Source organism: Ziziphus jujuba, chromosome 2 (assembly GCF_031755915.1).
Source record: "Ziziphus jujuba cultivar Dongzao chromosome 2, ASM3175591v1".
In the NCBI taxonomy this organism is placed as follows: domain Eukaryota; kingdom Viridiplantae; phylum Streptophyta; class Magnoliopsida; order Rosales; family Rhamnaceae; genus Ziziphus; species Ziziphus jujuba.
In genome coordinates, this window is record NC_083380.1 from 17,139,015 (window position 1) to 17,151,908 (window position 12,894).

At 30.7% G+C, this 12,894-nt stretch overlaps 1 protein-coding gene across 1 annotated transcript; it reads right to left on the reverse strand.

The window, feature by feature from the left end:
- Positions 1 to 1,819: 1,819 nt before the first annotated feature.
- Positions 1,820 to 5,926, reverse strand: LOC107418843 (cytochrome P450 CYP736A12). The gene is made up of 2 exons (XM_016027527.4): positions 5,075 to 5,926; positions 1,820 to 2,759 (listed from the first exon to the last, which is right to left on the reverse strand). Exons 1-2 carry the CDS (start codon positions 5,768 to 5,770, stop codon positions 1,941 to 1,943), a joined length of 1,515 nt encoding a protein of 504 aa, XP_015883013.2. The 5' UTR covers positions 5,771 to 5,926; the 3' UTR covers positions 1,820 to 1,940.
- Positions 5,927 to 12,894: the final 6,968 nt, after the last annotated feature.

Sequence of the window (12,894 nt, forward strand, 5' to 3'; positions counted from 1 at the left end):
GAAAGCAAAGGTTGCTTCTTCAACCTCAATAACGAATCGGATGAAACGAACTGTGAGTTGGGTCGAATGGTATGTTTCGAAAAGGAAAGGGTAAAAGAAAAAGGGAGCAAAACTAATCTTTGAAGAAGTTGGACTGTGCAGCATAAACAACGGGAAAGGATGAAGATTTCTGAGTCCTCAGCTTCGTAGTTTGGACTTATGAAAGTAGAAGTTGCTTCTTCAACCTCAATAACGAATCGGAGGAAAGGAACTATAAGTAGGGTCGAATAGTCTATTTCGAATGGGAAAGGGAAAGCCCTAGCTGTGCTTGAGTGGTATGTTTTGAAAGGAAGGGAAAGCCCTAGTGTATTCGAAGGCCCTTGCTGTGTTTCAAAAAGGAAAGTGAAAGAGAAAGCATAGAAAAAAAACGAAAAACAAGAAAATAAGAGTTTTGGTAAAGAAAAAAGATAAAAAAAATTTTAAAAAAAATAGTAATAATGGATATTTTAATCCGGATATCTTAAAAGTTGGTTAGTTTTTTTTGTTAAATTTTTGTTTTGCTATTTCTCAATAAACGATTTATAAGGTGGATATTTTTCAAAAAAACCCTTTAGGTTGTCCAATCTAGCCAGAGTCCAATTTTTCAAATTTAGGCTAGGCTCTTTTTGGATGGGAAATAGAATTTAGGACATGTCAAAAATCGGACTAATATTCCTAATCTAAAGCCCACCACTAGAGCATATGAATATTAAACTGGGCTTCGAGCCAGGGGTTTAAAACTTAAACCCAAATTTGGATTCCAAAATTTAATTTTTGTTTTTGCTTTTTTATTTTTTGTTTATGGTCTTAAATTTGATTCAAAAGTTTTTTTCCAAAATATATTATAATAATAAAATAAAATAATAACCAAAAAAATAATAGCTTAATATATGAACAATACTACAAGTACTAAACTATTAACCAAATATCAAACGAAATGGCTATTTTATTAACGGTTGATTTATTAATAAATGCCTTTAAATCATCAAAGGAAAATCTAATAAATAATGTAAGATCATTAGATATCAAATATTTGATTAATAAATTTGATGAATATAAAATCAAATTATTCTATCTTGTAATAAATAATAATAAATAAAATTTAATATAAAATAAATATTTATAATGTATAAATAAAAATATAAAAAAATTATAAAATTATATCGGGTTAGCTTACTGTTTTAGGCTTTGGTTGGGCTTCAAGGGTTGGATATGCAGCTCAATGTACCGAGCTTTGGGTTGAGTTTGTACAAAAAATCTAAAGCCCAAGCTCAACTCGAAAAGAATTTGGGCGGGCTCAAGCTTAGGCCATGTTAGGCTTGAGCAAATCTAATCCAATCTTAATTTTGTATTAAATACACATTCATCTAAGTTCTTTATTTTGGTTAAAAAAAAAAAAAAAAAAAAAAACAGGGTCAAACATTCTCTTAATTGCTTTTTGGGTAATTTGAAAAACCAAATGCATATAATTAAATCAAATTGCATAAGGACATTTTTTTTTTTTAATTAGAGTTAATTGCAATTTAGTAATTTTTAGTTAGGTACATTTGTATTTTAGACCTTCAAATTTAAAATATTGCAATTTAGGTTCTTAGATTTTAATTTATTATATTTTAGTCAAATACGAATTTTGGCAAATGAAAGTTAATGCATAATCTTAATCAAATGGTATTAAAATACAAATTTATCAAATTAGAAAATCTACATTGCAACAATTAATCAAATTATATTTTAATATAAGTGACACACGATGGAGTCGACCAACATTAGCAAAAAATCAAATTAGACTAAAATGCAAAGATATGAAATTAGAAAATCTAAATTGCAATGTTTTAAACTTATTCTTAAAAACAATCCGTCTAAATTAGAAAGATATTAAGTTACAATTATTTTTATTATGAAAAGCGTAATAAAGACTTGGTTTAGCAAAGCAATCGATAAGTAGGCTTAAGAACCAAATGATTGGCTCTTGGCACAGTCAATCCGAACACCTCTGTCATGTCAATGTCTTTGGGATTCAAGCCATGAGGAAGCTCCCAGTTAAAGCAATGTACCAATTGAGCCAAAACCAATCGGACAGTAATTAAACCCGATTGCATTCCTGGGCACATTCTTCGACCTGACCCAAATGGAAGAAGTTCAAAATCATGCCCTTTTAAGTCTATTTTACTATCCATGAATCTTTCTGGGTAAAATTCTTCCACATTTTTGGACCACACATTTGGGTCATGTCCTATTGCCCAAGTGTTCACTATGATTCTTGATTTCTTGGGTATGTAGTATCCTTCAATGGTAGTGTCCTCTATGCTCTCATGGGGTACTAGTAAAGGTGCAACTGGGTGCAACCTAAAGCTCTCCTTCACTACCATGTCTAAGTAACTCAATTTTCCCAAATCCTTTTCTTCCACCATTTTATCCATGCCAACAACACTTTCTAGCTCATCTTGAAGTAGTTTCATTACCCTTGGGTGCCTTATAAGTTCCGACATTGTCCACTCAATGGCGGTGGCTGAGGTATCAAATGCAGCCACGATCAAGTCGAGTAATATCGCTTTGATATTTGTTCGATCGATTGGGTAAACGGGCATGTCCTGGGGATTTATAGGTTGGTTCATCAATGGGAGTAGTATGTCAACAAAGTCCCTTTGTTGGCTGTTGTTGTCTTGTTCATGCTCAGTAAGGATCTTCTCTATCACTTGGTGGATGGAGTTGCTAACTTCCTTTGTATGCCTTTTGAATCCCTAGTGTCAAAAAATTAGCTAACACTCAATGTTTGATAAACTGAAGGGAACTTCCACAAACAACAAAATATATGAGAAGCAAATTATAAAAAGTTATGCTAGAAACATGCAAAAATTATGATCAAGTTGTTTTGCTCAAGCCTGACATGGCCTAAGCTTGAGCCCGCCCAAGTTCTTTCTGAGTTGATCTTGGGTTTTAGATTTTTTGTACAAACTCAACCTAAAGCTCGGCACGTTGAGCTGCATGTCCAACCGTTGAAGCCCAACCAAACCTAACACCCTAAGCTAATCTGATATAATTTTTTTTCTATATTTTTATTTAATATATTATAAATATTTATTATATGTTAAATTTTATTTTTTTATTATTTATTACAAGATAGAATAATTTGTTTAGAGTAACTTTATATTCATCAAATTTATTAATCAAATATTTAGTATCCAATGACCTTATATTATTTATTAAATTTACCTTTAATGATTTTAAGGCATTTATTAATATATCAGCCTTTAATAAAACAGTCATCTAATTTGATTAATAAATTTAGTACTTGTAGCATAAAAACTTTTGAATCAAATTTTAAAACCATAAAATAAAAAATAAAAAACAAAAACAAAAACAAAAATTAAAATTTGGACTCCAAATTTGGGTTTAAGTTTTAAACCAAACGCCCTAGCTCGAAGCCCAGCGTAATATTCATAAGGTCGAGTAATGGGCTTTAGATATGAAATATTACTCACCTGACTCGTCTCAAATTCTATTTCCCATCTAAAAAGAGCCTAGTCTAAATTTAAAAAATTGTCGGCAGCCTAAATTTGCACCACTAATCGATAACAATTAGTATAAAAGATTTCATGTTAACTAGATTATATATTATCATAAAAAATTATATGTAAATTACTTCATATATGTTGAGAATAAATAATTATTATAAAAAAAAAATAGAAACAAAAAGATAACTAATATACTCACCATGCAAAGATACTCCATATGAAGTAATGGTAAAATAATTTATGATATATTGGGAACAAGCTTCTAATATAAAGCAAGAACATGTTAATTAACATGTCATGTCTTAAAAAATTGGCTCCATTAATGATTTACAGTTAGATGATTTCATTTAGTAACTGTTTGAATTGCCATAGTAGACTAACTACATTAAAGTTTAGCCCAATTACACGTTTTGAGGGGGGAAAAAAATTAAAAAAAAATAAGGATGCTGCTAGTTACACTGTCATCTTTGTTTTTTCCAATGCATTTTATCTAGTTTTTCTAAATTTACCTTTTTTATTAAAAGTTTGCGACGTTAAATTGTTCAACAGACATAATCTGAATATTATTACTAACTATAATTAAATATATTTCTTACATCAAAAAACGAAATTTTTTATAGTAAAAGTAAAAATATTTAATCTATTCAAGTAGAGTATAATGTATTCATATATTTTATTAAATTGTTTTAAATATAATTATGTTTGATGGAAAATGTTTGATTGACAAAATATGATTAAGTTTGAAAATTTTGTTGATTAAACATTCCATCAAATATAATTATATTTAAGACAATTTAATGAAATTTATGAGTAAATTATACTCACATAGATTAAATATATTTTTTCTAATTTAAAAAATAATTTAATTTTTTTTAAAAAGTATATATTTAGTTATAGTTTGTTGAACAACTTAATATTGTACGGTTAATATGATCTATACAGTGATAATGATATTTGAAGGATGTGTACTAAACAATTTAACGTTAATTAGCTATAATCTACTAAACTTTTAATGAGTGAAGAAGGGTATTTTAGATAAATTATATAAAATAGTGTGGAAGAAGCAAAAAATTAATGGCAGTCTAACTAGCATCACAGCACCGACAAAAATAATTATTTTTGGGTTAGACTATATTAGCACACCCTTTCTTTTTTTTTTTTTTTGGTTAAATTATTAGTGCACCCTTTTAAACTTTGGAAGGCTATAGGTTTTTAAGTACTTGTAGGTTTGCCCAATCAATGAATACCACTGACAGTACATTCTAAAGTCAGATTTAAAATTTGGATGTGGATAAATATCTTCACTCTTTGTGTTATAAATTAAAAAACAAAAACAAAAAAGGAAGAAGAGTGGAGGCTTCTAGTTAGTACCTAAGTCTTGAATTTCACTGACGGCCACAGAATTTTGTTGACTAAACTATTGATAAACAGTTTACAGTGTTGATGCACCAATAATGTATAAAAAATGAATAAAAAAAATTAAAAAAAGGTAAATAGTTTGTCCAAGATAATAAGTGCTATCATAAGAATGAAAGACAAACCTGAAGATCAAGGGCCCCAAGAAATGGCACATAATCACCAAGATTGAAAGCTCCAATCAAGTTCAAAACCTTCTCTGCAAGTCCCTTCAATTCATACCTATCATCTTTTCTCTTTCCCAATATCATCACCGTGGCTATATCCTCCACAAGCTCACCAACTTTCCGACTGACATTGACAACCTCACCGGCTACCGCCAACTTCTTCACCGACTCCACCATCGATCCAAGCTCTTCCTTCCTCAACCCTGAAAATGACTCAGTTTTCGATGCACTTAGAAGCTGTAAAGTGCATAGCTTCCTCATGTTGCGCCAATATGGACCATATTCGGCGAAAGCAATCCCTTTTCTTCCAAACGTCAAGTAGTCGGAAGCTTGAAGCTTCGGTCGACTTGCGAAATTGGTGTCGTGAGTCTTAAGGAATAGATTAGCGGTTTGTGGGGATGACACAACGATGGTTGGGACACTGCCAAGCCGTAATGACATAATGGGTCCGTATTTTTGAGCCAGTTTTTGAAGGTTGTGGTGTGGAAGGTTTCCGAGTTGATGCAGGTTTCCGATGATGGGTAGCGGTTGGGGTCCCGGTGGAAGTTTCCGGCCATTTTTGGTGTGTTTTTGGTCGGCCTTTGTGAGTACAAAGGAAATGAACCAGAGAGAAGCGAGGAAAGCACAGAGGATGACAATCATTGTAGGAGACATGGTAGGTTTTGCTACTGGGTAACGTGTTTAACTATGAGTTTACGTGGTTGGAGTACTACATTTAGGGTGAATATTTATAGACCAAGTAGGAAAGGAAAATGAAACGAAAGAAAACGAAGGGTGTGAAAGAAGCTCTCTGTGAGAGGCTGTACTTGTGCTGAGGGGAGCATAGTAGATTTTGCCGTGCAAGTAAAATAAAAGAAAAAAAATTCTCGCGTGTTTTTGTAATTGGTTAATTTTATAAACCATACATTTTAATACTTTCTTTAATTTAAAAAAAGCATATTCACATATATGCATTTCAAATTTTATCAAAGTTGATATAATACATCCTGCTAAACTTTATAAACCATATATTTTAATATTTTTTTTAATTTTAAAAAAGCATATTGATATATATGCATTTCAAATTTTATCAAAGTTGATATAATACATCCTGCTAAATTATTTTTTCTACCATTTTGCATCCCAAACTCCCAATTATTTTTAGTTGTTTCATTTATATTACTTAAAATAATGTTATCTACACTTTTTTAAAATACTAGTTGTAATTTTTAAAATCTAAAATATTAAATTATAATTAATGTAAATTTTAAAGGATTAGATTTAATATTCCCTTTTGTAATCCATAGGTTCAATATCAAGTATTAATCTTAGGTTTAATATGTAGTATTCATCTTATTGATATATGATACATGAATTCTAGTCCACATGAATTTGAAGCTTTTGAAGATATAAGGGGGGGGGGGGGGGGGGGGGAAATCTTCCTTTGTTTTTGTAATGGATTAATTTCATATACCTTTTTGAGGTTTCACTTTAATATAAATTAATATATATAGTTTTAAAAATATCATCAATCTCTTTTTATATTTCAAAAGTTATTATTTTTTGAATTGTTTCATGCATATTTTTTGAAATAATATTATTCATAATTTTTAAGAAATACTAATTATAGTTTTCAAAGCATAAAAAGCTAAATTATAATCAATACAAACCTCGTATATACTAATTATGGTTTTCAAAGCATAAAAAACTAAATTATAATCAATACAAACCTCATATGGTTTAAATGTAATATCCCACTTTATATTTTATAAATCTATTATGTGGTACTCATCTTATTGATATACTGATATATGAATTCTGGTCCACATGAGTTAGAAGTTTTTGATGATACAAAAAAAGGAAAAAGAAAATGATATTTTTGTATATATGGTCCAAATGTAATGTTCCATTTTATAATCTGATATATGAATTCTGGTCCACATGAGTTAGAAGTTTTCGATTAAAAAAAAAAAAAAAAAAAAAAAAGAAAATGATAGCTTTCTATATACAGCTTTTTTTTTGTTGTCTTTTGGAAGACTATACACAGTGATGTTTTTCTAAATACAGTAATGTTTCTAGAAGATTTCAATTTTTCTTACTTGATTTTCTTTCTTTCCACATGTACATATAATATGGTGTCTTTTTAGATTTTCAAGTTTAAATTAAAATTATATAACAAAGAAATTGTAATTTACCTGTGAAATTTATACTATAGAAAGAAATTAAACTTAACATATAAATATTTTTTTTTTTCTGAAATCCTCAAGATATTTGTTAATTGGAGAATAGAAAGTAGCCAATTCAAAACAAAGCTTAACTGTTACTTGAACGGTTGAACCACACGCACAACACGCCTTTTTCCACCCCCCCCCCCCCCCCCCTTTTTTTTTTCTGTTTTCATTTTTTTCTTTTTTTTTTTTTTTTTTTTTTACGGGGGTGGGGGGCAGGGTGTATCACACACAAAAGTAGAAAATCTTTTTTTCTTTTCTCTTTTTTTTTTTTTAATAACCATAAAGAAGCAAATTCAAAACGAAGCTTGACTAGGTTCTCTGTTTTGAATTTTCAAAAGAAAAAATAAAAAACTAATTACTTGAACGTAGATGTCAGCTATCATACACTTTCATAGCATTTTTTTCATTTTATGCATGGAATATAAACTTTTGGCGTTTAATTTGCACATGGGGACTATTCCCAAACAACGATTTTTAACAAAATTAAAGACTTTTTTGCACATTTTGTTCTATCTTTAGAGTCTTCTGAGTCATGGAAGGAACAAGGGCCTAATTGATTAATGACGTAGGAAGTCTAAAGGAATAGCACTTGAATTACTAAAATTGAGGCAGGGAAAAAGAACTTAACCCTCAACTTGTCGAATTACTTAAATTGAGGTCAGGGGAAAAGAACTCAACCCTCAACGTGTCGAATTCATAGAAAACATTAGCTCGCAGAGCTTATAACCACAAAAATGGCAAAAATTCAACTTTGACTCAAGCTTGGAGATGACAAGCTTTTTTGGTGGTTATGCACGTGGCAAGACAAGCTTTTTGTTTAGAATTGACACGAACGCATGACAAGGGGTAGGAGCACAGTAACAATTGTGGACACGCAGCTAAGCCCTTTTGTTTACCAAGCATTCAAAATGCACTGTACCACTTACAAAACAAATTAATCAAAAATGAAGAAAAGACACGTAGCTCAATGACCTTCAGACTAGACCAATGGTAACTATTTATACCCTAAACCTTAAATTGAAGACGAAACTCGACTAAAGCTTAAGTTACAGAAGGATTCTTTGTGCTTACTGACTTATGGACAATGACAGTGCCACATCTTGACAACCAAGACCCCTATGATCTCAATGAAAATTATTAAAAAATATATTGTTTAAAAGTTAGTATTCATCCGCGAAAGTGCTATTCATGAATAGTGAAGATTATGTTAGAAAATAAAACTCATGAATAGTAAAGATTTTGTCGATAAATCTTGAATAATGAAGATTTCATCAAAACTATAGTTAGTTCTATGAAGTTTCCCATCAACCAGCTACTTCCTACAAGTAAATCCCCAGTCACCTACAAAAGGGTCTTCTTTCTGGCCAGAATTATGTTTTGGACAATCGAGAAAATCTTGAATCTCTAGAGCTTTCAATCAAGCGTTGAACATTCTATTTTTCCATTATAATAGTTAGCTCTTAAATTTTCTGTCTCAATTTTCATTTAGTAAACATTTGTAAACACTCTAATTAAATAGCTTTTAATATCACAACCAGTCAATACAATAAAATTTATTTTCAAATATCATCATTTTAGCTGCAGACCCTGTTCTAGAAACAAAAATACCCACATTAATAGCAAGTCTCCCACATTGAATAGATTGGCGGATACGAAAAGGGTTCGTAAATATTGCAAGCAAGAAAATGAAATTGTGGAATATTGGCTTATTTGGAAAGGTTTGAGGAAACTGGGAATTGAGGTTGTGGAATATATATATATATATATATGTGGATCATATTGGAGTGCATTAGTGTATTTGGTTTTGACCGTGATATATATTTTTCACATCTTACACTGTAGAATGTAATGATGAGATCCTACCATGACACCTTTAGGCGCTAAAGGATCGTGATAAGCTTTCAATCCTCCCCCTCAATCATGTGATGCCTTGAGATACGAAGGTCACTTGGCTGTATTAAGTATATGGTATGTTATAGTAATGGTAACTTGGTATATGCAAAAGCATTTCAATGTGATAAGTATTGATTGAATATTTATATACGGTTTTATGTAAACATTAAAACAGCATTACTTTTTTTAATGTACAATTTACGTTATTCTATTTCTATGAATATTGATTTATTTTAATAAGGCTTTAAGGTTCAAATTATAGGTTTTTTGAAAATATTTTAAATGAAGAACTTTTCAACGAGTGGAAGTTTAAGGTTTTAATAAGACAAGAATTTTCAATGGTTAAACATTTACATTTCCTCTTATGTTTTATTATTTTAATATATTCTTCTAAATTTAAATAGTTAGTTGGTAATCTACTTCATGCATCATCCTTTATATTTATAACATTTGTTTAACTTATATAACTTAAATTTATAAACTACTCTTAAAATGCTCTAATATCCGAGAATTCTAAAATATTTTTGGAACAGATCGTATCAGACCACATTAAGCACTACTCGTTTCTCATAGTTTATTCCCTCTTTTTTTTTTTTTTTTTTTTTTTTTTTTGGGCTAAGAAAACATTCAACACAGCTTCGACGACAAGCAAAACAACTCTTGTATAAACAATAGAGCGTGTATATCTATGGTAAGAACAAGTGAGCTCAATAAGGCAGACATGATATTTTGTATATGTCTTAAACATTTTTAAAATATATACATATATATTTATTTATTATGGTTAACCAATAAGAAAAGAATGATATTTGTTATTTTTCCTGGGACATGCAACTGTGTTTGATGACAAGTGGAAAGTGTATGACTAATTATTTTGCCTGTTGAATTTCTTTATGAGAGCAGTAAAATATAAAAAAGAAAAAATTGGAAAACATATTAAAAATATAAAATTGATTTATAACTTTATAATTGACAATTGTATAATTGATCATTATAATTTTTATAATTCCATTTTAGTTGAAAAATGCAGTCAGATGTTTGAGGTAGTATAAGTGATCAAGGATGGTAATTATCATACCATGGGAGGCAACTTTGCACAGAGTTCCATTACTATTAATGGATGGCTCAACGGGATTGGCGATGAGGCAAACGGAGGCTGGAATAGGGAGAAAGATAGGTTTGAAGAAATCGGCACCGCCACCAAAAAAAGTCTCAATCTGGACGCGTCAGCGGTCAGTTAGCCGTGATTTTTGGCTGGCCAGCCGGTTTTCAAGTGGACTTCAAGTTAGGTGGCGCGTGTGGCTTAGAAGTGATCAGACGGCAATCAACGGTGGTGGCCGGTGGTGGTGGCTTCTCTCCCCCTCTTTCTCTCTCTTCCCCCCGGCTCACGTGTTTTGGCCAAAATAAAAACCACCTGTGGGTGACACTGTTCACTCACGGGACTGGCTAAAAATACAACACGTGGCACATACTGTTCACTCAAGTCAAAATATATAAAAATATTACGGTATTTGAAAAACTTTGCATATCCATAACTTTCAAACCACATGTCCAAATCGGACGTATCGCTAGTCTATGAACTTATATCGACGAGTACTTCACAACCATATATGAGTCAAAGCTCAACTTTGCATAAACAAAAAGTCAACTCTGACAGCCCTTGGACAGTTTGGACCTTAACTTGTTTTGGTCATAACTTTCAAACCGTAGCTCCGTTTTTGACGTGCTACTAGTCTATGAACTCGTGCAATGTGTACTACATAACGGGATCTTAGTCAATGTGAAATTCTACCGGAACCAAAAAGTCAATATTTGACCCCTTCTCGGTCAATGATAGTCAAATCTGGTCAACCTCGGTCAAATTTGAAAAATTTTCAATGTCCTTCGGGACGGGATGTTACAATTAAATCCTACAAACAACTGTTCTTATATATCATGTAAATTCTTTAAAATGCAAAAATCAAATAATATCTATGTATTAAACATTAAATGCAAAAATCAAATAATATCTATGTATTAAAAAATATGTTTAACATGTCTTTTTTCTTATTGTTTGAATATTTTCAAACGCCAAAAAGATTTGAATGTCTCTGTTAGTGTACAGGCATACAATCTAACTTGATAAGAGAAAGAAAGAAAATATAGTAATAAAAATAATAAAAATTTAACAAAATAAATCTAAAGAAATCAAAACAAACAAATTAAAGATTTTTGAATGATTTTGAAATTAAAGGACTAAAATAAATTTAATCAACTAAAAAAGGGATAATAGATTTGTAAAATAAAGATAACACAGACTTTTAAGAGAAATAAAGGAGCATGACAGAGATTAAAGACGATAAATTGTAGGAGAATAATAGTGTGTTGACTAATTGGGATTAAGAGAGATCTTTTCTTGTTGCAGCATCTTCATGTTTATTGATTTTTTACTACTTGGTTGAATAAAGAAAATTCATGAATTAAAACATCAAATTTCATAATTTATTTAATAATTAATCTATGGAAATTTTTCTAACTGAAGCCAATTCCATGATTTTTCCCTTGATTTGAAACAAATTTACCAATTCCAATTTGAATTCAAACCATAGCCATAAATAGTCATCCGTCAAGTTCAAATTATGATAAATATTGATTTGTTCCAAAAATCAAAAGCCTTATTCAATTTTCTTTCAAAAAATAAAACCTAACCTTGTTCAAATTCTCTATTAATGTCTAATTTCATTATTATTAAAATAAATAATAATAAAATTATTATGGAAAATAAGTGATGTAAATATCGCCCTTCTTGCTTTATATTTTTCCTGCAAAACAAAAATATAAAACTAAATTTATGATTTTTTTTATTTAATATTATTATTGTTTTGTTATATTTATTTATTTATTGATTATTATTTTTATTATTATTTTTTTTAACCTTTTAGTGGCTCAGGTTAGTCACTCTCTTGACCATGTTGGCTTCAAAAGTCTTTTCTTTTTCCTACAAAAATTCCAATGAGGTAATTCTTTTGACACTGGCCTTCGTGAACAAGTTACTACCCTAAGTCTGAATTTGATTTTTGATAGGTGGAGTAGCATAAGATTGAACCAGTTGTCTTATGATTCAACTGGTCTCATCTTAGTGGGCGCAACTTGAATGGCCTATACTCTAGTCGGTGCAGTTTGGATAGTCTGTCCCGTGGCAAATGCAATCCCAGGGACCAATAATTCAATAGATATGGACTCAGTGGCTAATACTTGGACAAATTAGCTTGATGAGTTATCATCTAAATGGATAAAGCGTTGGAAGCCAGTATCATGGTGGATGTATTATTGGTGGCCAGCATTCAGCAGATGTTGATATGGCTTGGAGTACGGGGTGAATGTGACCTACACAACCAGCAATTTAGTAGGTGTGGCCTGTCTGACAACATTGGGGATGGTGCAGCTTAGACGATCTAACATTGTTGGTGTTGTAACTCTAATTGCATATTCTTCGAATCTTGGATACATTCCTTCAGGTATTGTATATATTTTTTTAAAGTTCTGTGTAGCTTTGGAGTCAAAATCATCTTCATGGCTTTTTAGTTGATTGGCCCATTGGACTTGCCAAAAAAATGTTTGGTATTTTCTCAAACGCCAAATAGATTTTGGTTCTCTTTTTTTGAGCCTGCATGTCATTATAAATTGGATTAGAGA

Coding starts and splice junctions, on each gene's coding strand:
- LOC107418843 (XM_016027527.4), bottom strand. CDS start 5,770: ATGTCTCCTACAATGATTGTCATCCTCTGTGCTTTCCTCGCTTCTCTC. Junction 2,760..5,074: donor TTGGGGCCCTTGATCTTCAG/GTTTGTCTTTCA, acceptor TTTTGACACTAG/GGATTCAAAAGGCATACAAA.